Here is a 27,480-nt window from a genome sequence, read left to right on the forward strand (position 1 = left end):
TATTTATTCTAAAAAGAACAAGAACAGAACTACAAGACCTATATGATAAAAGAATAAAAAGAAAAAGAAAATGGAGTGAAAATTAATCTTGTTAACAAAATAAATATAAATGCAGCATCTCCCTATTACATATGAACAATGTAAGAACCAACACCGTATGATGAAAAATACAGTATGCACAAATATAATATGGTAAAGGTAGCAGGCTATAGGTAAATCTCTAGAAAATTGTTTTATTATAAAGCTGAAATAGGCACATGGTATAAAGTAAAGAGGTTTATGCTCATCAAATATGATAATTACAGGGATTTTTTTAAAAATGCAAGCCTTAAAAAATTTAAAACTCAGATTTTCGAAAAATATATAGCAATTATTTGAGTTTATATTTTTTTGTTTAACTACCCATTAGGTGGTGCTCTTATGCTACCATTTTGGGGGAACGTCTGTAGTTATTTACATATATTTAATCTTTCTTGGAATTCATGATTTGAGCTAGAACAGATGATTTCATCTCCACATTAAGTTCAACAAACCTCAAGACAAATCACTTCCCTTCCAAAGAATTTTGAAATTATAATTTAAAAACTGCAACTGTATCATTAATAGTTGTTTTTAAAAATGCAATTAATTCCTTCAAAAACAGAAGTTTCTCAAACATCATTCTCCCAACAGACCCTTAGTAATAGAAACACTGAAAAAAACCCCTCAAAATTATTTATTTTGTTTTTATCTTTTAAATGGTAAGTTACCTCTCATTTTGTAAAACCCTTAAGTCTAATTCAAGCTACTTGCTTATGAAACCCAATATGGGCAGAATATTAAATGCTTTAGATAAAACTTTTGGTAGGAAGATCTTTCTGCCTGTTGAGGGCAACAGATGGACTGTGGTTGAACTCGTCTAGACTCAGAAGCTAAATAAACCTGTTAGCTTTTGGATGGGCTTCCTATAGGAAATACCAAACATAGGCTTGAGAAAACACCCTGAGAGAAGCTAAAGGCAAATTACAAGTCCATGACATCACTAAGACCTTAAAGCAATAGAGCCTTAAAGCCATCATTATGTTTTTTCTGGTATCCAAGTCCATCTAGGGTAGCAGTGATCAGACATCTGAGCCTCCAGCTGCTATTGGAACTTACACAGGAATTCTGCCACTAAAATCTCCCTGTCTGCCTTTAAGAGTAGGCATTGTCTAGTGCCATTGAGACAGAAAAGAGGTTGCTGACTCACTTCTGCCCATCTCCTTAGAGCAGGGCTTCCCAACCGGGGGGGGGGCGAGATGATATTCCAGGGGGTGCAAAAACGTAGAAATCTCAAAATTGTAGTGTATATCCGTAATTCGTTGCCGTTATTTTGAACTTTTGTAAGGGGTGCGAGAATATATCACAAGCTTTCTAGGAGTGCGGGGTATAGAAAAGATTGGGAACCACTGCCTACAACAAGCCCTGTCAAGTGCAATATTATTGGGCACTGCACAAACTAATTTCTCATGAGATGGGTGGCTATATAAATTTGATAAAACAAAATATGGAACTGAGGATCTTGGGAACACAGAAGCAAAACAATGCAGGAAGAATTCTAAGTACAAATAGATTCAGAGCTAGAATGTGGTCTGATAGGACAGGGCTTTTCAACCTTTTCACCGATTGTACTACTTTTAGAATATGGCAACATTCGAGTACCACGTTACCTAGCAAGGTGTCAAAAACTTGATGACCAAAAAAAATGAATAAACAAATTTGGGTCAGCTGTAGATTTTGAGAGTGATTTTGAAGCAAAAAAAGCTAAACTTTTATGTGTTTAAAAGGTGATATAATTTTTTCTATGTTTGCTCACTATCTAAAAAATGTCAAAGTACAGACATAGCTCCAAAATTGTCTCCTCTAGCTTTTAACCAAGGAATTTTATTAGGCATTTTTAATTCCAATTGCAGATATGCAAGAAACACAAAAGATCTTTTGTTTTCAGAACAAAATAGTCTGACATTAAATCTTTCGTTGGAACTTTCTGAGTACAAAACCCCCAAATGGTTCAAGTGTTCCATGTTCTGACAAAACCAAAAATGAAATAGTTCAATAGTTGAAGCCACAGGAAGCAATGAGAACTTGAACAAGCCCACAGCTTCCTACTTTTGCACCTTGTTAAAAAAGGTAAAGGTTCCCCCGCACATGCGTGCTAGTCATTTCCGACTCTAGGGGCCGGTGCTCATCTCCGTTTCAAAACCGAAGTGTCAGCGCTTGTCCGAGGACGTCTCCGTGGTCATGTGGCTGGCATGACTAGACACCAAAGGCGCACGGAACACTGTTACCTTCCCACCATAGTGGTCCCTATTTTTCTACTTGCATTTTTACGTGCTTTCGAACTGCTAGGTCGGCAGAAGCTGGGACGAGTAACAAGCGCTCACTCTGCTATGCGGCACTCGGGATTTGACCCACCAAACTGCTGACCTTCTGATCGACAAGCTCAGCGTCCTAACCCACTGAGCCACCTTGTTACCTACTATCTAATTTGTCTAAAATCAGCTAAGGTGTATTTTATTGTTTCCTATGAGTGATTTACCATGCCACAGTATTCTGTTTACAAAAGTACAAGAAGTTTAAAAAATGATTAATACTTCCTCAAAATTCAATTAGTTAGCTTACAGTGTTCCATTTTATTATGGTGAACCTTGCCCCTCACAACATTGTTCAATTATCTTACTGAGAAAACTATTTGCAGACATTTATATATTTAAAATCTTATAGAGTCACTGGGACTAAGGCAACATATACATTTGATAAGGTATTATTAATTATTATTATACACAAAATTTAAATGTAGGAAGTTTGGACAAATCATTCATCAGCCCTTTTCCAGCACTCTCTACTCTGTTTCCTCTTGAAGATTTATGTTACATCTTCCTGCTGATGTCCAGGGAACATGTCCTTGCACAATTGTTTTTGCTTCATCCTCAATATTTATGCTTTCTTTTAAAGACACTTGGATTGCCACAACCAAAGGTTTATTTTTAAGTTTGTCATTATTTCACTTTATACATATAATAGCATTTGGTTTTGTACTTTCAAGTCAGTTTTTCACTCCTGGCGACTACTGGGACAAATTCTTGCAGGTTTCCTTGGCAAGGTCTTTCAGAAATAAGTTTGCCAATGTGTACTTCCTAGAGTTGATAGCTTGCAACTGGACCAAGGCCACCTAGCAGGCTTTGTTCCAAAGGCAGCATTAGAACTCATGTCTACTGGTTTCTAGCCTGGCACCTTATCCACTACACCAAATCCACTGACTCTCTTAGAATTTAGGTGAAATTGATTCACTATGCAAGATTAGTCTTAATTCAGATTTTATTCAGAGCAACCCGACTATGCTTGTACCATTAGTATAAAGCTGAAGCTGCAGATGTCCACACTATTTATCTATCAGGTAGACAAGCAAGAAAAGTCAAAGAAAAAAAAATGTGACTTCAGAAATGTTTTGAAAACATGTTCTGATTGGTTTTAAAGCAAATTATTTCAATGATTGTTTTCACTCTGTTTATACTGTTTGTGTTTTATGTTCAACAGTAGAGGTCCTTCTTGCTTGTCTACATTCTGAGAAAACTAAAATAACAAGTGTAAAGAAGATGGCCTTTTCTGTAGTCATAGCCTAGCTGTGCAACAGTTTCCCACTTGAAGTCCATTAAAGCCAATCATTATAGGTTTTCAAAAAATCTTTGAATACCCTTCTATTTTTTTTTCTTTTCTTTTGCTGTGTTTTATTTGGCAATGGAAATTTTCTTCAATTATTTAATTATGAATAGGAATGTTTATTACTGCTCTTTTAATATACTTTATTAATTTTGCTCTTTAGGATGCAAGAAGCCTGGATGGCTTTTACTATTTTAAATACACATGTACATGTCCAGAACAATACAATCAAGCATCAGGAATTCTTTGTATTTTTTCCTTTTGGGCTACAAAGGAGTAGACAAACCTTAAGGACCTCACCCTATTAATCTGTAGAGAAGATAGTAGTGCAGTCAAATGAACAGCATCCTCAGATGTTGCATCCTGTTTTAAGATGTGTAATACACACTTTAAAAAGACTCAAAACATTTAATTGTACAAAACTTTGATATAAGAAATCAAATTAGCTAACTTTTCTTTTTAATGTTTCTATGGAAATATAATTAAACAGAGAAGAATAATCTGTTCGTGACCATGGTACTGGTATCAAATTTATCTTATGAAAATTTTTTCCATGTTCCAGTTGCTTCACTCCTTATTACATGCTGCAAAAGGCAGTAATAATTTTTATAGCCAAATATCTCTTCATAAGATACCAGGTGGCTTTCAATATTTACTATTTAAGTCATGCATGAAATTTAAACATTACAAAAAAGAGAGACTTACCAGTTGAGCTTCCTGAAATATGCACATTTTCAGAACGTTCTGCAAGAGCACTGTTTCCTAAAATTAAACATAATGAATAAACTAATTTTCAAGATAAAATTTGTAAAAAAAATTCAGATACAGTATTACAGAAAAGAACAAAAAAGTGAACTACTTTAATATTCTAATTTAATACTACATTAACATTTAATTTTCAAATACTGCAAATCCTAGGTCTCTTGTGCTGTGTTTTTAAAAGAAAAAGAAATGATGGGTGGGAATAAAATGGTGATATAATTAAAGAACCAAAGGAATCTGTGTTATACAATGTATAAGTTATGCAAAGAACCAAGTTAGCTTGCAACAGACAAGGGATTTGAGCTATTTAGTTTAGTTTAGTCTTCCAGTGCTCTTTCACTCTTTTTATACTTCCCTTCCTGCTTTTAAGGGAAGAATATAATGAGACATGTAAAGATAATACAAGGAAAAACCTCAATGGCTGAAGTTTTTCCAGATTTTTTTTTCTTATAGGGAGCCAGCATATGAACCCTGACCAAGCAGATACTAATTGCTTTTGAAATAAGCTAGCATCTACCAAGTTTAAAAAAAAACGTTGCCAGGTGCTTTAACAGAATCATCTGTATGATGCTGAGGTGCACACTGCATCTCAGTTCCATTTATTAGATGGGCAGCTACACATATCACGCTGCAATGGCTGACAACAAGCGGAGTGGTTTGTTTCAGTAACCAAAAACATAAATCACGTCACCATTGATAATCAGGCAGCATACTGTATAAGTTTAATTGGTAAGTAAATAATATTTATTACATAAAAACAGTAAGAATATGAATTCCTGCCCCAGACAGAATTTAAAGTAGCATTTTCTATTGCCTAATGCACTGTGTTCCCATGGCCATGGATTCTAAATATTGTCAGAACCGTCCCCTTTGTCTATGGCGATTCTTAATCATCCGGTCATGGTTGTCCGAAAAGTACTTTCCCCCCCCCCTCAAAAGGCTACTACACATAGTTGGGTTTTTTTCCTTTGAAAATGTTTCACTTCTCATCCAAGAAGCTTCTTTAGTTTTTCAGGAAGAATTTCAAAAAGCTTCTTGGATAAGAAGCAAAATGTTTTCAAAGTTGCCTTTTAAAAAAAACACCAAAAAAACTATTTTGGGGTCCCCCCCCCTTTGTTAATGTTATTTTATTATTACATACATGAATGTGAGGGGATGTTCTTGTGAACATGATTTTTGTCCAGCAAGACAACGGCTACCCTAGGAATGATATATTTATTACAGTTAAGGAGAAAACATTTGCTTCAACCTTTTCATCCTATGCCAGAAAAGTACCCCACAGCACACTCCAAATATTGATGGATTTCTGTATTCTGTCTGAAACTGCAGACTGAAACCTCTGGCAAACTGGACTTCAACATTGGTCCTTCTTCCCAACATTATTGCACAGTACATTATGTAAATCTTAAAAAAATCTAAAATCTAAAAAAGGAGGCATAAAGAAAGCACTTCTTAGTGAAGCAGATGAAATCTAATACCCTTCTAAACCTCTTGAGAACTTTTGGTCTTTTAAACCCAATAGCGACTGCTTGGGAGACTTACAACCTTCCCAGAGAAGAATTATTTCGGGGAAGAAGGAAAGGGCATAAGATGAATGATGAAAACACTGAGTTGGATTAAACCTGTCCTCATTTCCTGCGACTACATGGTGAGAGATTTTGAGCAGCTGTTGGAGGATAATAGTGGTTCCTCACTCAAAGTACTATGCTGGGAAAATCAGATATAGGAGGAAAAAACATGATAATTTGGCTAAAAACCTGGTTCAAATCTAAAAGAATCTGAGGTGTTTTAGTTAAACAAATGTTAATTCTCAGTTAACTTTCAACAATTTTCAAATCTAACAGAAAAAACATTATAATGTTAGCTGCTCATAAATAAATCATGACAAACCGTAACAAAATAGCAGCTTTTTAGATAAGTGATATAAAGGGAAAAACTCTGAGCTAGCAATGAACAATAATATTTGGAAGGATAATATAGAATTGACGCAATTACTCAAAATGATCACTAACATCAGAAGAGATGCTAGAAGGAAAACAAATAATCCTCACCGAGTCCATTAGAGAATGCTATATTATCTTTGGCTTACATAAACAAGGTCTCATAAACAGGATGTACTGCACAATATTGTACTGAAAGTTATTCAATATACCGTAACTGAACAGAAGCTTTAAAAATACTGCAAAAGTATTATAAAAGAAATACAACTCATTCACCATTGGTTGACTCTAAACCTACAGAAAACTAGCTATCTTTCTTAGCATTATATCCTTGACTCAGTAAACGCTTACTTAAAATTGAACATTTTATATATTGTAATACCTTTTTTTAAAGTTGTCAACAACTACTCAATACAATTCACAAGCTACATTAAGTATTATGCTGAGTAATGTATAATGTAGGCAACTTCAACCTAAATGTAATGAAATGTATTTATTAGCTTCATGCATTTATTAGCATAACTGATACAATGTTTTTGTTACAATGTTTCTATTTGAAAAAGCAAAACTGCTACTTCAGAAATATTTAGCTACATAATCGAATCCCAGACCTAGATTGAAAAGACTGTACAATATTATGATTGCTTTCCTAAAATATACCTCTTCTCCATAAAACACTTCCATTTTCCATAAATACCAGTAACATAAAGCTGATGGAGAGGTGGACTGGGGGAAAAGCTTCTTTTTTATATTTTGCCAATGAATTCTAGCTGCTGTGCAATTAGTTTGTGTCTGTGTGTGAGGGTGTATGCGCATGCATGCATGGCTTTTAGTCAGTGTTGACTCTTGAGGCTACTTGAACAAGACCCTGTCAAAAGTTTCTTGGCAAGGTTTTTTCAGAAATGGTTTGCCATTGCTTCCTTCCCAAGTCTGAGAGAGAGAGAGAGAGAGAGAGAGAGAGAGAGAGAGAGAGAGAGAGAGAGAGAGAGGGAGAGAGATGGTGAGTGAACTTGCAAAAAATGTATATTAAAATTATGCTTTTTCCCCTAAAAAATTTCATTCCTATAAATATACAATAAAGCTTACAGGCACAGTGGATTAGGGGGAAAAAAATAATGATTTAGTTAGTCAGGATAGGAATTGGGGTTTGTACTACAGCGCAATCTGAAAAATCTACATATTAAAGGAAGGGGAAAGAAATAGAAACAATCATTCAAATTGCCTTAAAATCTTTTTAAGTACTGATCCATTTTCCTTTTATGAACAATCTTAATATTTTGGAACAATGTAGTTGTTTCTTGCCTGCTAAGTAATAAAAATCATATAAGCTTCTAATTATAACAATAGAAATGAAGACAAATCCTTTATTGTATTTTGTGAAATCGAAGGTTTCTGCTAAACGTAACAGCAGGCACAGGCAATTCTGTTATTGGGGGCAGACAATAGTACAAGCTAGGACAGGCTCTGTAAGGAGATTTCTTTATTATTTTCCTTTCTTTTTGGAGAGGGAGGCAATTCTCTCTCTCTCTTGGTTAATTTACCTATATTGCCTATATTTTATTGTTGTGAACTCCCCAGAGTCATGAAAGTTTGATAAATAAATTATTATTTGTAATAAACCTATTTTAGCATTTACTTTTGCCTTATGACCTGCAGTCACAACGGCCCAAAAAACACTTCTGGCAAATTGTAAAACATCACTGCCACTTTCTTCAATGATCACGTCATGTGCTTGGCAATCTGTTTGTATTTTCCATCAATTGTCAAGTGCCCTGCAATCGTGTGATCACCATTTGCATCTTTGTCTGCTGGCTTCTCCAGAAAGTCAATGGGAAAATGGCAGGGAAAATTGCAAGGCAGGGAAAAATCTTCCCACACACTGAAGGAATAGACTTCAAATTTGGCCACCGGGACACGTGAAGGGATGGCCAGTGCATGCGTGTGTACATGCACTCACCCCCCCCACTCATGTTAGTGCGGCTCAACCATCCTGCCAGTCCTAGCGCCGCGCTGCCCCCAAGCGTCACGCCAGCACTAGTGCTGCTCTGAGCATCCCGCTGGCACTAGAACCTCCCTGCCCCAAAGTGTCCTGCCAGCGCTAGTGCCTCCCCGAGCATCCCGCTGGTGCTAGCACCACCCCATTTGCAGCACTCGCACAGCCGTTTGTGTGTGCACATGTGCTCACGTGTGGTCTGTTTGCACATGCATGTGTGCTCATGCACAGCCCCTTTGTGTGTGCATGCACGTGCATAATGGTGCCTGCCTCCCATTCCGGGCCACCAAACCAAAAAGGTTGGTGACCTCTGCTTTAGCAAATGCTATTGTTTCTGCCTCTTCAGAGGGGAAAATACTAGTGAACAACAATGTGAGGAGCCTTTCCGAAGGTTGGTATTCGCTAGCATTTTAGTGCATGCCACTGTTTCCATACGGAGGGGAAAACATTAGTGAACACCAGTGTTCTGATCCTTCCAGTGGTATTAGCTAGTGTTTTTCACCAGATTTGTGATCTACTTCTCCTGTGCACTGAGGAATTAAAGAAATCCCTCAGCTTACTAGATGAACGGACCTCAAATTGGCAAAGCACTAGCAGATGCCATTGTTCTCACAATCATTATCCTGGTGGGGCTTCAGAGGGCCTAGGGAAGAAGTCTGGGCCCTCTCCCTGCCACAGAATACTCAGGAATCCCATGCCCTCTTTGCAGTACTCCGCTGATTCACATGGTCGCTTAATGACCGCAACTGGGTAAACTGGGATTGTGGTTGTTTCACAAAGTGAATAAGTGGCATCTTGCTTAATAATTGTTTGGCTCAACAACTGAGATTTTAGGCCCAACTGTGGTTGTAAGTGGAGGACTACCTGTACATTATTGAATTTGTGCTTTTATATGAAAATACCAGCAAACATAACCACCAGTATTCCATTATGGTGATCTAAGAAAGTTCTGGATTCTTATTTGAATCCAGTATAACAATTCACTGCTGCTTTACATCAGAAGTATTTACCCAGCTGCTTTTCTATTCATTATTCAATGTTATTCCAAATCAGATAATGCATTCCAAATAAATATTTATACAGATAATTCCTCACTTAAGTCAGATTTTCAAACACTGACATTTGGCTTCTAGAATTGTAAACTAGATAGATTGAAGAAGGCTCAATCCTTTCCAACAGATTTTTGTTTTCTCCTGCCACACAGAGAAGATTACATACTGTAAAGTTATAATTGTGGGTTTTGTCAACTTAAAAATCTATCCTTTCTTCCACATGTATCACACTATGTGATATCAAATGATGACTGGTTAGTTCTGCATTATATATGTATAATAATGATGAACCACAAAGTTCCTCATAAAATCAGAATGATGGCCTTCTTAACTAGAGGAATTCTGGTAATTTAAAGCCATAAATCTTATAGTTGCCAAGTTTGAAAAACTGAACTAAATGCTTCCAAGTTATTTTACTGGTATGGCTGGAATTTATTGATAGATTTTATGTTGTATTTTTTCTAAATCACTAAATTTTAAATATCTAATCCAAAAGAAAAGGAAAAAAACTGGTTCCCTCCTGATGTTCTGAAGTTTAACTTTTAACAGCCTTAATATAGGGAAATACAGTCCAAAGAAAATGGAAGACTCAGTTCCCTATCCTTATTCTACTGCACCGGACAATACTATAAAATCTAAATATCTGCCAAGTAGGAAAAAAGGAGATTTTCTAATGTTTATAATTTTCTTAAAAATGTATTTGAATTAGGTTCTGTGTATGTTAGATATTTTTATTGTTTTAGTGATTATAGTTTTTATAAATAAGGCTGTAGTGCTTTTTCAGCTGTAATATGTAAGTAAATATGTATAACCATTAGTTGTCATCAATATTCTGATGTTTTAACTGTTTTCTGAATTGTTTATTATGTGCTTTGCTGAAAGATGTACGGTAAATAAGAAACCTGAACTGTGATTTGATAGACTACCTGATAACCCTATGTAAACCCTATATAGACTACTCTCATATTTCTAAAGAATGAACAAAATTAGATATGAAAATAATAGCTGCTACTTGCGGATCAGCAAAAGTCCATCTTATAAGAATAATGTGAGACAAACTGTTTGTTTCTCATGGTCCATATATGGACAACTCAGGAAGATTTAACCTTGATCTTGGTCTAATTTTTTCAATATGAAAATGTGCACCTGATTTTGTCACTTGATCCTTGATATGCATGTGCCGAAACTATATCTTGGTTAGGCAAGCCTGCATTGAATTATTCATAAAATGTATGCGCAAAAATAAGCATACTAAAATTATTATGGAATAATTATTCTTTTTGTACAAAACTTTAATCCCACAAAGCTTTATCTAATCCAATTGTCTATGACTAACTCATACAGTTTGTTCAAGCTGACTGATTTTTCTGTTTCAGTTTAAAACTCATTAAAACACATGTAACAACTTTACTTTAGCTTGTAGCCCTTGTTCATTCATATATCTTTATAAGACTCTTATTTTGAGTTAAAACCAGAAGGTTGAGAGGGGAGGGGATGTTGAAAAATGTTACCCCATTCCAGGTCTTTTCATGGTCAAAAGGCAGCTGAGCCCCACAGACTTATTAAAAAGTCTGTTTCCTGGCTGAGCATGAAGTTGGACTAGACCTCCAAGGTCCCTTCCAATTCTATTATTATTATTAAATTATATATAAAAATTCCCAAAATATAAATCCATAGATTGTATGGAATAATTATTCTTTTTGTACAAAACTTTAATCCCACAAAGCTTTATCTAATCCAATTGTCTATGACTAACTCATACAGTTTGTTAATGAGTTTCAATGCTAAAAGGGAACTGGTCCTCCATTATGTTATTGTCTCTGTATAGCAGACATGTCAAACACAAGGCCCGGGGGCCAGATCCGGCCCGTGAAGTGGTTTCATGCGGCCCGCGAAGCCGTCCTGGAAACAGTGAGGGAATGGCCCCCACTGCCTTGGCCCTGGCCCAGAGACCCTCCTCCTGCCAGAGACCCTCAGATCTGTCCCACTCCTGCCCAGGCCCCCATAGGCACCTTTGATGCGAACGATGTAGAGCTGGCTATGCCCACCCAGTAGGCCATATGCACTTTAGCCATGCCCACCCAGTAGGCCACACCCACCCAGACCACACCCACCTGGCCCCGAGGGCAACCGCAATGCTGATGCAGCCCTCAATGAAATTGAGTTTGACACCCCTGTGAATCTAAGCTGTCTTTTAGACCTGTATAGGTTGATAATCTGACTGTGATGGCATGGATGAACGTTTGCCATCTCTACCTGTTTCCAGTAATGATTTGCAGCTCTTTCAAAAATATTTCAGTAATTGTCTGTTGTTTTCTTCCTTTCTTTTCTACTACCATCCAACTTGGCAAGCACAATCATCGGCTTGCATTACATACTTAGCATATGAGTTTCTATTTATTCATCAGCATCTCAAGAGATTAGTTGGTCTTTATTTGGATCAGGATTGAGGAACTGGTTCTTCTTGCTACCCATCTTATTTTTCTTTTTAAGTGTCTACCTTCCACATCCATGCATTATCATTGTTTCAGCTATTCTGAGGTTTGCTCTCACTGAACTGTCCTAATCCTTTGTAAACTTTGTAAACTTGTCTACATTTGCATATTCTCTTCCTTTTTTCTTTACTTCTCCAGGAACCTCATGTTTGTTCTAAAAAAAAGGAAATCTATCTGCCACATTCATTTCTTTGTTATCAAATTCACTAAGCAAGAAGGCTGATGTTATCTTTGTCTTAATATTTAAGAAGATATTCAACCCATCTTAAGCTTCCATAATGAGCTCTTCTAAGCTTTGCTTTCTGCAGGGTTGCCATCTTTATATTTCAGACTGTTATTGTTTTGATTCCAGCGGTCATCTTTTCCAATTTTGCCATTCTTACAATACTACTATTCTTAACAGATAACAGAACCCTTCAAACTGCTGTTATTATAGAAAGAAATCCATAAAACTTTGGATATCATATTTGACCCAATTTCATAATATAAACCATACTATACTATTTCAAAAGTTGACTTCCCTTCAATTTACTAAATAAACAAAGAAATAAGGAATATTTTAGTACACTCCTTCTACAATTTCTCCAATTCAATTTAAGTTTGTTAAAAATTCTAGTCTTTGCAATGCTTTTAATGCTTAAAAATCTGCACGTTAAATTCACTGCAAATAATTATGCAGTTCATTTTAAAATGTTTGTTCAGTATGTTAAATTTCCAATATACCATGCTATGCAATATTTGTATATACTCTCTGCATATAATATTGATTTGGTATCTGTATTTAGGTATTAAAGTTAGAACACATATTGGCATCTATATCAGACAGACACAGCTGATGAATTCTAGATCCCAGAATAACTATTTCTTTTCCTTTCAGAAATTCAGTGTAATTTATAAGAAAACATCTGAAAATGTAAGATTTAGTCATGGCTGGATATGATGAATATTTGCAATGTAGCATTATCGTGCATTACAAGGATATTCTCTAAAAGAAATCTTGGTTTTGCTTTACCCATTTCATTCAGGTGAATATAGAAGATGACTGTTAATTCTTATTATCTTCTACTGCTATTCTAGTATTTAAAAATCTGAACTACGGTATGTTTTTTTTAATTTTCCACACATGGACAAACTTATTTTATTTCTAAAGTTACTAATGTTTTTCTAGTGCATCCATTCAAGTAAACTATATATTAGGTACACTATACAATGAGGCACTACTCTTAAATAAATTATGTATACTTGAATTGATATCTAAGACTGTCTATCAGGACAAAGATGCATTTCAGTGAAATCTTTATCCACACACCTTGCCACACATAATTATCAAACTCAAACCGCAGTACACCGACTGTCAAGCACGCCCCAATTTTTCCTTTCAGAAAGAACAATAAATCACGTATGTGCTACTATTAACCTCTACTAAAGCAGCTCCTTTTGTTAAGGAGGGAAGAACTGAAATACGTCTCTTCTATTACAGTGCAGGATGAAAATTATTATTATTGAATTTAACACCAAATTATCCTGTTTGTTATCCTCAGAGGTATTATATTTTAAAGTCTGAAATAAAAAAAAATCAGATTCTGTCCACAGATATTAGCTTTTAGACCTAGAGAATACTTTATATATTAGCATGCAAACTATGTGTACCAAAATAAGAACTCTGATGAACACTTAGAAAAAGTGGGAAATGTTTCTGGTTTTCAGTTTAGGATTGTATTTACCGGTATTTATTTATTTATATAATTTCTATACCGCCCTTCTCCCAAAGGACTCAGGGCGGTGTACAGGGCAATAAAAGCATTACTTACAAAAGTTAAAATAAAATAAAATTAATTAAGCCCTAACAATAAATAATTAAAAATACCCCAAACCCTTAAACCAGGCCAGCCTGTTCAAATAAATAGGTTTTCAGATCACGGCGGAAAGAGCGAAGGTCGGGAGCCATCCGGAGCTCAACCGGTAATTGATTCCAAAGGGCTGGCGCGCCCACAGAGAATGCTCTCCCACTGGGGCCACAAGCCAACAGTCTCTGACCGACGGCACCCTGAGGAGGCCCTCTCTGTGGGAGCGCACAGGATGAAGGGAAGATGACAACGGCAGCAGGTGCTCCCATAAGTAATCCATTTATCCAAATGCTTAACACTAATCACAGCTACAAGGAAAAACTGAGGTTTCTACAAGAAAGGTAGCCTAGATTCTTCTGTATGCTAGTTTTAGATAATGGAAGTAGAGGCATTCCATGCCTAAAATTATACAAAGTCTTATATAGAAAATGAGTGTTGCCAAACGGTAGAAAGATGAAAAAGAAATCTGCAAGCCACTTAAGATGTTTTCTTTTTTTAAGGGAGAAATTAGCAATAGCTTCATTACTAATCACTTGTGATGCATACGCCAAGGCAGGTTGGCAACCTATATTTGCAACTTCTAGAGATGGGCAGAAAACAGAAAATTATGTTTTGTTCCACGCACAAAGAAGCAGAGGTTCACCAGACCTGTTCCAGACAAGTCATTATCCAGCTGAACTGCCTCTAGGAAACTTTGAATACAGCAAATCTGATGTGCCTCATGTCTCTCTCCTCCTCCATTTGGTCTCTGGATCAATGCACCCACCAATTTTTGCAGAATGTTCCTTCCCCAAATTGTGTCAAATCCAATTGGTCCATGCCCACTTGTCTCTTCCCAGGAATTTGCCTTTATTCTGCTACTGAGCTTGATTTTAAATAGGGTATAAGCCAACCAGCCCACCTGCCCTTTACTTAAATTATTCTACTACCTTCCTTATATTTGCTGGCTTCTCTTTATTGCTCCTATGCCCAGAACATGAATGTTCCAGGTCTCTGCTCCAGGCAAACATGGTACAGGTGGAACAAGAGGCATGGAACACCCAAAGCTTACACATCCTGCATATCCTTAGCAGCTCTGCTAGGTTGGAGCCGATCTTTCTTAGTTCAAGAGTAATAAATGGCTATATCCCCAAGAGAGCAATACATTAGGAAAATGCAAGCTATCTTGAAATGGTGCCTTCAGTTGAAATTTTGATTAGCTAGGGCAACAAGCATGAAGAGGCATAGAGTGAACAGGAAGAGGGTTTAAATGAGGAAGAAACAAAAGTATAGAATGGGGGGAAAAGACAAAAGTATAAAAAAGGAGGACACTGAGGAAGGGAAGTAAAGAAAGGGGTAGTAGTGGAAAAAAATATGGAACCCAAACATGGGAACAATACTGCTGCTCTTATTTTTCCAGGCTTTAAGAGAAAACATGGCAATTTTATATTCATTTTTCTCCAAATAAATCAGAATGTTCATATTTACATGGTTATATAGAAAGATGTTTTTGTATGCACATACTCATTTGTGCCCTGGCAGATGTATTCCGAAGGCCTGAGAGATGATTGATGTACAGCATCCCTTTGTCCCCAAAGTTGCTTACTACTTTTGTGAGTAATTTAAAAATACTGGCTATTTGTGAACAGCAAGAAGTTTTATATCTTGATCTTTTATTTATGACAGGCAACCATGCAAGCTCTAACATAAATGTGATCTAAAATAGAAAGCCTTAAAAGAAATAACCTTTCGTACAGTTTTACTGAGGTTTTTGAGGATAATTTTCATGTTAACTGTGTTATAGCTAGGCTCACAGTCTTTATAGCAGGTTTTCATGGCCAAAAGGAACTGATAAAGCATGACAGACTCACAGTTCATTATTTGAAAGAGGTACAGTGCATATTAAGTATTGTGAAATAGAGGAGGACAAAGAACATTAAAGAAAGGGAACACTAGGCCCATATAGCCATGCCTGAATTATGCCATCATGCTGTTCCATTGTTTAGCATCCAGAACACCAGCACTGAAAGCAGTAAGGCAAGACAACTTGAAAAGGCATTTAATGCAATCTCTACCACACTGCATGACATAATTAGAATTGCCATGGAGCAAAAGCAGCTGTTGAGCTTTTCTTCAACCTACCCATCCACCTTCCCCATAATGTGTGACAAGTGGCATATGTCATTTATAATGCTGGTGACTAAAACATTTGAAAAGTGTGACTCAGAATTAGCTTTAATCATTGTTAGACTATCTAATACATTAAATAAATTGGAATTATTATTACAAAAGCAATATAGGTTTATAAAGATAACTGGGAGGTATCTCACTTCTTTAGCTTAAGGATTCATAGCAAACCTTTTAATAAAAGCATAGAATAGAATCTTCCAGCAAAAAAATTAAATTATTGAATATTTAGCAAAGAACACTATAGTTAAATCTTGTTATAGGAGGGGATGTTATTTATTCACAATATGTTAAACTGGAGAGACCACCACCATAGTAATTTATGTTGTCTGGGTAATGTTGCCATCATGCATCATTTTATGATGTTTCACTGCTTGTGAAGTTCACCATGTTGAACTCCATAAACAAGGTTTCATTGTATTAAGGAATGTTTGGATCAATAAAAAGAGAAAGCAGCCTAGATAGTAAGATTTTGAAAGAATGACCTGTAAACTTATCAGATGTACTAGTAGTATAAAATTGGGAAATCTTGGACAATTTTACCTACATTCTAGACCAGGGGTCCCCAACCCCCAGTGCGTGCACCAGTACCGGGCAGCGGCATGCTAGCGACCGGTCCACACAAACAAGGAAAGCCCCATCCACAGGATGAAGGCAGCACACAAAGCCATGCCTCCTTCGGTCCACGGAAAAACCTTTCTCCAAGTAACCGGTCCCTGGTGCCCAAAAGGTTGGAGACCTCTGTTCTAGACATCAGAATAATAACTTCTGGGTAAGATCATGTGAAACAATAAATACATGTCAATGTGTCAGTAGTCATTCTCCTAGCTTATTCAGAGTTAAAATGAATCACAGCTCAACAACAATGCCATTATATACTGCTTGTATTCAATGCTGCAGAGAACCTAAAACTTTCATTACTTACTTCCAGAAAGACAATAGTTGATAACTTACTTATTGATGATCTCTACATTAAGATTATGGTCTTCGTAATTGGTCAACATAGATATGTGTTTTGGGCTAATGTTGCTTCCCTATCTTTTCTAATTTCTAATCTATTTTGTCCCATGCAATTATTCCCACTTTGGCAATTTATTTACATGTTTGGGGTCTTAATTTGGAGATTTGGTATTATTAGTAGGCTACAATGTTTCTCTACCCAAATATTACTCCTACAATTCCCCCCTCCCACAATTCTAATCATATGGTTTATGGTTCACTCATTATTTGAACAACATAGTACAGTTGTTGTATTTCTTTTGATCTGCCAATTACATTAATTATTTTGTGGAGAATAAGTTTAAGTTTTAAGTTTAAGTTTAAGTTTTATTAAATTTTTATACCGCCCTTCTCCCGAAGGACTCAGGGCGGTGAACAGGGCATATCATAAAACTACAAAAATACAAAAGTTAAAAAAAGAATTAAATTATTGCCCACAGTAAAAACAATAGAAAATATATATAAATATTAAAACCCTAAGTAACTCCCCATCAGGCCAGGCCAGCTTGTTCAAATAAATGGGTCTTTAACCCGCGCCGGAATGAGCGGAGATCCGGTGCCATCCGGAGCTCAACCGGCAGCTGATTCCACAAAGCCGGAGCGCCCACAGAGAAGGCCCTCCCCCTGGGGGCCACCAGCCAACATTCTCTGACTGGAGGCACCCTGAGGAGGCCCTCTCTGTGGGAACGCACAGGGTGGAGGGGAGTCGACGACGGCAGCAGGTGGTCCCCGAGGTATTCCGGACCCATGCCATGTAAGGACTTAAAAACCATCACTAAGACCTTGAACCTCACCCGGAAGACAACTGGTAACCAATGCAGCTTGCGGAGCAAAGGTGTAACATGGGAGTACCGGGAAACCCCCAAGACAACTCTCGCGGCCGCATTCTGTACCAGTTGGAGCCTCCGAGTGGTCTTCAAGGGAAGCCCCATGTAGAGAGCATTGCAATAGTCAAGACGAGAGGTCACGAGCGCATGAGTGACCGTACACAGGGCATCCCGGTCCAGATAGGGCCGCAACTGACGCACCAGGCGAACCTGTGCGAAAGCCCCCCTAGTCACGGCTACTACATGATCTTCTAAGGTAAGCCGTGCATCTAGGAGGACTCCCAAGTTGCGAGCCCTATCTACGGGGGGTAAAGACTCACCCCCCATAGAAAGTGATGGAACATTTTGAATGTCCCGGGATGCCGGAATGTACAGCCACTCAGTCTTGTCAGGGTTGAGTTGAAATCTGTTCCTCCCCATCCAGACCCGAACCGCCTCCAGGCAACGGGACATCACAGCGAGGGCATCACTGGGGTGGTTTGGGGTTGAAATGAAAAGTTGGGTATCATCAGCATATTGATGATACCCAACTCCAAAACCACGAATGATCTCACCCAGCGGTTTCATGTAGATGTTGAACAGGAGAGGCGAGAGAACCGAACCCTGAGGAACTCCACAAACGAGAGACCTAGGGGCCGATCTCTGCCCCCCTGCCAACACCGACTGCGAACGTCCCAGGAGATAGGAGGAGAACCACCGAAGAACTGTGCCTCCCACTCCCAATCCCCTGAGACGCCGCAGCAGGATACCATGGTCGATGGTATCGAAAGCCGCCGAGAGGTCTAATAGGACTAGGACAGAGGAATATCCCCTATCCCGGGCCCTCCATAGATCATTCACCAGAGCGACAAATGCCGTCTCCGTGCTGTACCCGGGCCTGAAACCCGATTGGTACGGGTCCAGATAATCCGCTTCATCCAGGACCAGAGGGAGCTGATGCGCCACCACACTCTCAACAACCTTCGCAAGAAAGCGAAGGTTGGAGACTGGACGAAAGTTGTTCAAGACAGCTGGGTCCAGGGCAGGCTTCTTGAGGAGAGGTCTCACCACCGCCTCCTTCAAGACGGTGGGGAAATTACCCTCACTCAAAGAAGCAGATATCACCACCTGGAACCAGCCTCGTGTCCTCTCCCTGGCTGCATAAACCAGCCAGGAAGGGCACGGATCCAATAAACATGTGGTGGAGCTCAACCTCCCCATAATCCTGTCCACTTCATCAGGGGTCACAGAATCAAACTCCTCCCAGATAACATTGACAAGACTGCCCGTGTCCTGATCGTCAGACTCTGCCCAGCTGGAGTCCAAACCGGTCCGAATCCGAGCGATTTTATCCGACAGATGTTGACCAAACTCCTCGGCACGACCCTGCAAGGGATCCTCCCTCACCTCCTGATTAAGGAAGGAGCGAGTCACCCTAAACAGGGCGGCCGGGCGATTATCTGCGGACGCGATGAGGGCAGAGAAGTAATTGCACCTCGCTGCCCTCATCGCTGCGAGATAAGACCTAATATAGGTTCTTAACCGCAACCGGTCGGATTCGGATCGGCTGGACCTCCAGCAGCTCTCTAGGCCCCGTTTCCGACGCTTCATCTCCCGGAGCTCCGCGGAGAACCATGGAGCTCAATGGGATCTGCACCGGGTCAGGGGCCGCAAGGGTACAACTCGGTCCAGTGCCTCAGTGGCTGCCCTTTCCCAGGCTTCCACTAAGGCATCCGCCGAGTTGTGAGCAACGGAGGCAGGTGGGGATCCCAGCGCTGCCTGGAACCCGTCAGGGTCCATTAAGCGTCTGGGGCGGTACCATCTAGTTGGTTCCGCATCCCCACGGTGGGGGGTGGCAAGACAGAAGACCAGCCGCAGGAGGTGATGATCGGTCCATGACAGGGGCATAATAAATGGAGAGCCCCCACCAAGATCATCCAACCACCGTCCAGATAAAAAAACCAAGTCAAGGGTGTGGCCTCCCTCATGAGTTGGTTCAGAAATTACCTGCGTCAGGTCCATGGCCGCCATGGAAGCCATGAACTCCCGGGCTAACTCAGATGACCCTCCCAGGGATGGTAGATTGAAGTCACCCAAAACTAGAAGTTTGGGGAACTCAATCACCAAACCGGAGAGGACATCGAGTAGCTTGGGCAGGGCTGCCGCTGTGTGACTAGGCGAAACGTACACCAGCAGCAAGCCCAACTGCGCCCCCAAACCAAACCTCAAAAAGAGAGACTCACACCCGACTATCTGAGGAACGGTGGTCTCCCGCAGACATAAGGTCTCCCTAATAACTACTGCCACTCCCCCGCCCCTACCTTGAGCCCGAGGCCGGTGTAGCGCTCGGAAACCTGGTGGGCAAAGGTCAACCAAAGGGACCCCACCCTCTGGACCCAACCAGGTCTCGGTGATACAAGCCAGGTCCGCATGCTCACCCTCCACCAGATCCCGCACAAGGGGAGCCTTATTAACCACGGACCTGGCATTCAGGTACACCAGGCGGAGCTCAGGAGGCTGCACATCCTCACTCCCGGCACCTCGGGGAAGAACCAGAGGGTCGGAGCGCCTCACCGCTTGCAAACAGCAGAGACGGCCCTCCCGGTAACAATACGGCCCTCTGTCCATACGCCTGCTGCCATACCCCAGTGTCGTGGGAATCGGTAATCCCACGACCCGCTCCCGAGCCCCAGATGTAACCACAACCCGCTCCCCCCGAATGCCGTCGGACCCAGGCCTGGCCTGCAACACGGTTGTATGGCCACCCCCCATAGTCAGACAACCATTACCCCCCACCCCTCTCCCTAACCCCCTAAAAATAAACCAAGGTTTCACAAAAAGTTCCCTGCAGGGAAAAAAATCATTTGCAGAAATATGCAAGATTGGATTTAACAGTAAGAATGCTTTCAATTTTTTTGATAAATAGAAACAAAGAGGTTAAGAGATACTTACAGCCTTGCCCTTTAGAGAGCTTACTATAAACATGAGTGTTTTCTGAGAAGTAGTAATTACTATTAAGCCAATTTAGGCATGTAAATACACAAGATCTTTTGCAAATGTGTAAACAAGAGGCCCACTATTTCCACTTCCCCAGACTTTGGCACTCCTAAGAAGCAGAGGGCAAAGCCAACCACATACAATACACCCTTTACTTTTAATCATTTGGTAAACTACAGTAACAGAAATATTTACATACTGCATAAAAATGTTTTAAAGAAGTCAAAAACTTCACATTTATGAGTAAAAGCACAGAAAAAGTTCACCCTCCATAATCTGAAAGCAGAAATATTGGAATTTAAGAACATTAAAATATTAATAATCATCCTTCTTTGAGAATGAAATAAATGACTTTTAAACCCCAACCTTATTGTGCATTGAGCCTTGGTGGAGCAGTGGGCTAATGCCTCCTTAAGTAATACCAGCTGCCTGCAATTAGTGCAGGTTCGCATCCCACCAGGCTCAAGGTTGACTCAGCCTTCCATCCTTCCGAGGTAGGTAAAAATGAGGACCCAGATTGTTGGGGGCAATTAAGCTGACTTTGTAATAATGCCGCTTGGGGGGTGTATGAAAGCCCTAATAAGCAGGCATATACATAGAATGAAGGCTACTGCTAAGCTTGTAAGCCGCCCTGAGTCTTCGGAGAAGGGCGGGATATAAATGGAATTAAAATAAAATAAATAAAATAAAACAGAATTTTGACAGTTCAAAGCACATTAAAGGATGCTGATGTAAAATCTATAGCATTAAAATAAAGGTAAGAATAAATATTATAGTTCAATATATGTTTTAGCTGTAATGAGACAGCATGAACAGTTTTCAACTAATCAAAGAACACTAATTCTATATTTAGCGTATACTTCAAATTGTATAAGCAGTAGTCTTACTCAAAATTCTGGGCCAGATCTCCCCAATTTACTGCCTAGGAATTAACAGGATTGAATTCAATGGAACTGATTTGTACCATTTTGAGGAAGCTGATTTTATGTATTTGGCCGCAATCCACCAATTAAATGTATTGGTCTGTGGCTTCTGGCTTCAAGAAAATGATAGACAAGATTGAATCCATGTACACATTAATCCATAATGTGGTGAGCTTACTTTTTTGGCTTAATACAGTAAGTGAACTCTTCTATTGCAACAGAACATGTTTAAAACTAACCATGGCTAACTGTGATGTATAGACCCGGGGAAATATCTCTTCCTTTTCAGTTTCTATCCATATCTTGCACTCAAGGTTGTTTGTCTTATCATCTTGATGTAATTAAGTTGCAAAACAAAAGAAAACATCACAGGATTTAGATTACATTCCCTGGAAGGATACAGATTTTATGCAATGGAAAACTAACATGTTAACTGTTATAGCAACCAATTAATATACAGTTCTATTTTGTAAAAGCACAAAAGACACCCTGGAAACCCAAGATTTAAATTATTTATTATTCATAAAGAGAAACACACAGGATGTCCAAAAACTCAGATAAGAGTAGTTTCTAATTATTCAGTCACGTCATCTTTTACCTCAGATCTACTGGGTGAAAACAGTATTGACAGAAAGGCCATGCTTTGAAACCTATTTCCTTTGACTTCCTAATATCAGAAATCAATTCCTTCAATGGTTCAAGCTATAACTGCTGTCACCTGCTACAATCTATTAAACCAGGGGGTCCCAACTGGTGTGAGACAATATTCCAGGGGGTGCGAAAACTTATGTTTTCAAAATTATAGTGTATATGCATAATTCGTGGCCGTTATTTTGAACTTTTGCAATATATAGGAAGCTTTCTAGGGGTGTGGGGTACAGAAAACGTTGGGAGCCGCTGCATTAGATTGTAGTGTTTCTTTAAAACTGCAATTCAACATTTAGGAAAGTTGTGTCAACAGCCTCTTTCCTTGAGACCACCCTCAAAAATATAGTATCAACTTTCTTCCACATGCAATGCTGAAAATTTTACTGAGCTTCCTGTTGCAGAACCTGTAAAACAACCAAGTCTATTCCTGCCAAATACCGGTACCAATAACCTATTTCAGAACCAAGTGAAGATGCAGGACCAGATATTTTAAGAGATCATTTACACACCTCCCAGGCAAAATTCTAAACTAAAAACAGCTATTCTATTAAGGATGCAAACAAATGATTTGACATTTAGCACCCCCCACCCCACCCCCGCAGAATATAAAAATCTGAGGAAATTCGGCCACTCAGAGAAGGAATTATATATAATGATCTTAAAATAGGCTGCAAAGGCTGGCGCCCTAGATATACTTCTAGATTTAAACTTCCATTGAACTTAACCGGCATCAGAGAGACAGTTCCGGTACTGCATTGTAATTGCTGACAGAAATGGGATGAAAGCGCTTACGGATAATGAAAATCAGCTCAGAAAACAGAGGTCTAGGGGGGAGCACCAAGACCCCTGCTAAGTTTAGGGGGTCCTCCCATTGTCTTAGCACTAACAATGGATGGCTTGCATCTCAAGACAGCCGGATCCCCCTATTTCAAGAGGGAGAAGAAGGGAAGTCTTCCAGCGCGGCCAGGCCCTGCTTTAACCCAGCGAAAACCATCGTTCCCGGGAAAGTCGGGGACGGCCCGCGACTCCTGTGCCCGGCAACACCGGGAGAGCCGGGCACGACAAGGCAGGGCAGCCGCCGCCGCCGCCGCCGTCCCAGACTTCCTCGGAAACAAAAGCCGGGCCAGGAAGTCTCGTCCCGCCGGCTTGGAAGGTGGGGGGGGGGGGTCGCCGAAAGAGAAGCGGCGCTTCCTCCGGCGACAGCCCAGCAGGCCGGCTTCCCGGGCGGACACAAAAGGACATCACCTACCGCAACAGGAGGCGACGAGGAGCAGGAGTTGCGCTGACCTCCAAGCAAGGGACCCTTCCGCGCCCCAGCAAGAGGCCATAACACCGCCGCGCGGGGGAGGGGGGAGGAGGAGGAGAAGGGAGGAGGAAACCAGCCGGAGTTGCGTCGCGAGCCCCGCAGCGGGAGGGCCTCGCCGTCGCCTGGCCGGGGAAGAGCCCCCCCGCCGCCGCCGCCGCCGCCGCGCGCGCCCGCCCCGCCTTCCTCCTCCTCCTCCTCCTCCTCCTCCTCCCCCTCCGCCTCAGCCTCCTGCCGCTCCGGGAGCCATGAGCCGCTCGCCGTTGCCGCTACTGCCGCTCCCCCCGCCGGCTTCTTCGGCTTCTTCTCCTTCTCCTCGCCAGTCTCAAGAGCGCTCTCCTCCGACGGACAGGAGGGGCTCCGCCGGCGCAGCTGCGCATGACAAAGCCGAGCCGCTGCCTCCCGAAGGGCTGGCCGGGGCGGGGAAACCCCGCTTTTCCCTGGAGGAGGAGGAGGGAGGAGCGGCAGCACCAGCTGCAGAAAAGCTTCGGCCGCCGAGCCGGGCGCGCGTCTGGATGTCTGGGTTCTCAGTTCAGCTGCCTCGCTGTGTGGAGTGGTGGTGGTGGTAGTAGTAGTCTGTCTTGCTGCCCGAGGTGCCAGCCTGGCCCTGCCCTTCCACCCGGAGGTGCGTTGTGGAGGGCAGGCATGCCATGCTGCCCCCGCGCCTGTGCACTCGGGCTCTGCTCCTTCGAAGGGAGCCCTTTTCTTTCTGTTCTGCGGCAGCCTTTCGCCTCCTGGTTCCTTCCAGATGGCTTGGAGTTCAGCGTCGGTCACCCTTCCCCCCCCTCTATTGTGCCCAGGTCGTAGGAATTGCTTTGAAGTAACTTCCCAAAAGCTAAAGCAGGGGTCTTCAAACTTGGCCCTTTTGTGACTTGTGGACTTCAACTCCCAGAATTCCTCAGCCAGCATGGCTGGCTGAGGAATTCTGGGAGTTGAAGTCCACAAGTCACAAAAGGGCCAAGTTTGAAGACCCCTGAGCTAAAGAATGGCTCACGGAGGCAGATGGGCGGTCTCCAAATTTTCTATATTAAATACAGGTGATTCTCGACTTAGGACCACAATCGAGCCAGACGTTTTGGTTGCTAAGTGAGACGTTAAGTGATTTTTTTACGACCTTTCTTGCCACAGTTGTTAAGTGAATCGCTGCAGTTATTAAGTTGGTGACATGGTTCTTAAGTGAATGTGGTTTCTCTATTGACTTTGCTAGTGAGAAGATTGCAAAGGGTGGTCACATGACCCCAGGGCACTGAGATCTGTCAGGAGTCAGTTGCCAAGCGGCCAAATTTTGATCATGTGACCATGAGGATGCTGCAATGGTTGTAAGGGTGAAAAAACGGTCGTAAATTGCTTTTTTCAGTGCCATTGTAACTTTGAACAGTTACTAAACTGTTGTGAGTCGACTACCTGTATAAGTAAATACATAACATCCTTACAGTTAACTTCCCTGACTTAGTTTTTCATTTCTGTGTAAAGCATTCTTGGGGAGTGGGGGGTGTAAAATACTTAAGTATGGGCAGTCCTCAAGTTACAATAATTCATTTAGTGGCCATTCAAAGTTACAACAACCTGGAAAAATGCGACTTATGACTGTTTTTTACATAACCATTACAGCATCCCCATGGTCATATGCTCAAAATTCAGATACTTGGCAACTGTCTCGTATGACGGTTGTAGTGTCCTAGGGTCATGTGATATAGCCTTTTGTGATCATCTGGTAAGCAAAATCTGGGGAAGCCAGGTTCACTTAACCGTGTTACAAACTTCACAGCTGCAGTGATTCACTTAACTGTGGAAAGAAAGATTGTAAAATGGGGCAAAAGTCTCACTTAGCAAATATCTCACTTAGCAACAGAAATTTTGAGCTTAACTGTAATCGTAAGTTTAGGCCTACCTGTATAAGCTATACAGGTCAAACACCCTGTGCTAGAATTAAATTTTGCTTACTGTGACAGCTTGTCAGTTGCCACACTCGCCATTCACCTACTTCATATAGCAATGCTGATTCATTGTTGCTGTATTCTCTGACTTTCACTATACAATATTAAGAGAACTCAGTAAATAATAAGCTTTTCTTTTTCTTTTAAAAAAACAAACACTTTGTATGGAGTTAGTTAACCAGAGGAGTCCTACTGATATCCAGAACTTCTTAGCTGATAAGGAACATCCAGTCACTGCAAGGTGATTTCATGCAAGTTTTTTAAAAAAGTATTTTGGATGTTGCCTGCTCTTTTAATATATATATTTACTACCATTATTATTATTATTTAAATCCGTTTGCTGCCTGACTCACAACAACTATATAAGTGGCTTACAACAATCAAAGAAATCACAATAAAATCAACCATAAATAATAAAGGTAAAAGATGGCAAGACTAATAAAATGACTCAGTTTCTTTCCTCCTTACCAAAGGCCTATAAGCAAATATATGAATCAGTTTTGCAGGGAAGTTTTTTTTTAATGTCCAGTCCATCTGGAGCAATCTGATTAGGTTTTAAGTTAACCTTGTCTCCTGGTTTGGATGACCAGCACATCCATTAAGTATCCAAGATTAATTATTAGGTAACAGAAGTGATGATGGTGGTGAAGAGGAAAATCTTTATCTAGATTTCTGGCTTCATCAGATCAGTTCAATGTAATCGGGAAGAATCCTTTGATTTAAGCAGTTTCTGCCTATACTTTGATTCAAGTGCTTCAAAAACTACTACCGGTGCTTTCACCATTAATTCAGAGAAGGCTTTCTTTTCTCTTAAGCCATCTGCATCAGGGCAAAAAATATTTATCTGATAAGGAAAATAAATATAAGTGTTATGGCCCTGCAGTATTTTGCAAATTGCCTCTCTCATTCCTGTGCTCACAGAATTCAACAGTAAGGCTGTTGACATTCAACAGTTTCTTTACAATAACAAAAAAATGCACTGGGTATTTAGAAAGCCTTTAGGACCTCCATGTCAGTCTCCAAGAAATAGGACACAAGAGGTCTCAAGCTGCCTTGAGGAAACCTTGAGGATGTAGCTTTCACAACATTTTTTGTATCTTGTCTGTATTAGAAATAAAGTAATTTGCTGAAAGATATTTCTCCTTCTAGCACTATAGAATTAAATTGTTCTTATATATCACTGAGTGCAAGATCTTTGCCTTAGATTTTCCAGGCAAGGATTTATGTTGATAAAGAGGAGGTTTTAGTTAATTATATAAGAGACACGGCTAGTTCCAGAGTTCTCAAAATAGAATCAAATGATAAAGTCATGCTTAAAATCTGTGCAATATTTTAAAATTAAATAGGAATACATAGTTTATTGGTTAATTAGCCTTACAACCATATTAAAAAAATGAAGGTAAAATGCAAGATCTATTTCCAGGATAAAAGAGGTAAAAGAAAATGCAATACATACATGCTAAACACAATCAACATTCAGATAAATACATTGCCTTTATATGATAACTTGATCTGTTCGATATAATGGTTTCTCACCTTATCTATAAACTTAGCAGTTCTGGTAACAATGTATATGTTAGAGCCCAGGATGAAATAAAACAATCTGCTATTTTGATCCCAAATGTAGAGATCTGCAATGTAGATCTACACATCTCCACTGGGAAAACAAAACAACTACTTCATCTACACTGGGGACACAAAACGACTTCACAAATGCATCACACAACATAGGAGAACAAACCCATCAGAACAAGATTCAGCAGTCCATCTGCATCTGAAAAACAAAGGTAATTTTTTTGAAGACAGCAAAGTCCACATTCTGAACAGAGAGGACCACTGGTTTGAAAGAGGAATCAAAAAAGCCATCTGTGTTAAAATTCAACTGAGAGGGAGGAATATGACACCACCTATCTCCTGTCTACAACACAGTCCTT

At 40.2% G+C, this 27,480-nt stretch overlaps 1 protein-coding gene across 1 annotated transcript in view; it reads right to left on the reverse strand.

Annotated features, from left to right (window-relative positions):
• The window catches only part of LRP12 (LDL receptor related protein 12), a 36,890-nt gene extending 12,995 nt beyond the window's left edge, over positions 1 to 23,895 (reverse strand). Inside the window, exons 1-2 of the mRNA XM_081323518.1 lie at positions 23,556 to 23,895; positions 4,384 to 4,440 (exon numbers count right to left, since the gene is read on the reverse strand). Of these exons, the coding sequence (XP_081179644.1) occupies positions 4,384 to 4,440; positions 23,556 to 23,634 (136 nt within the window). The 5' untranslated portion in view covers positions 23,635 to 23,895. The remainder of the gene's footprint in view (positions 1 to 4,383; positions 4,441 to 23,555) is intronic.
• Between the last annotated feature and the right edge of the window lie 3,585 nt (positions 23,896 to 27,480).

The sequence above is a fragment of the Vipera berus genome (genome assembly GCF_964194415.1).
Source record: "Vipera berus genome assembly, chromosome: 3".
Taxonomy (NCBI): domain Eukaryota; kingdom Metazoa; phylum Chordata; class Lepidosauria; order Squamata; family Viperidae; genus Vipera; species Vipera berus.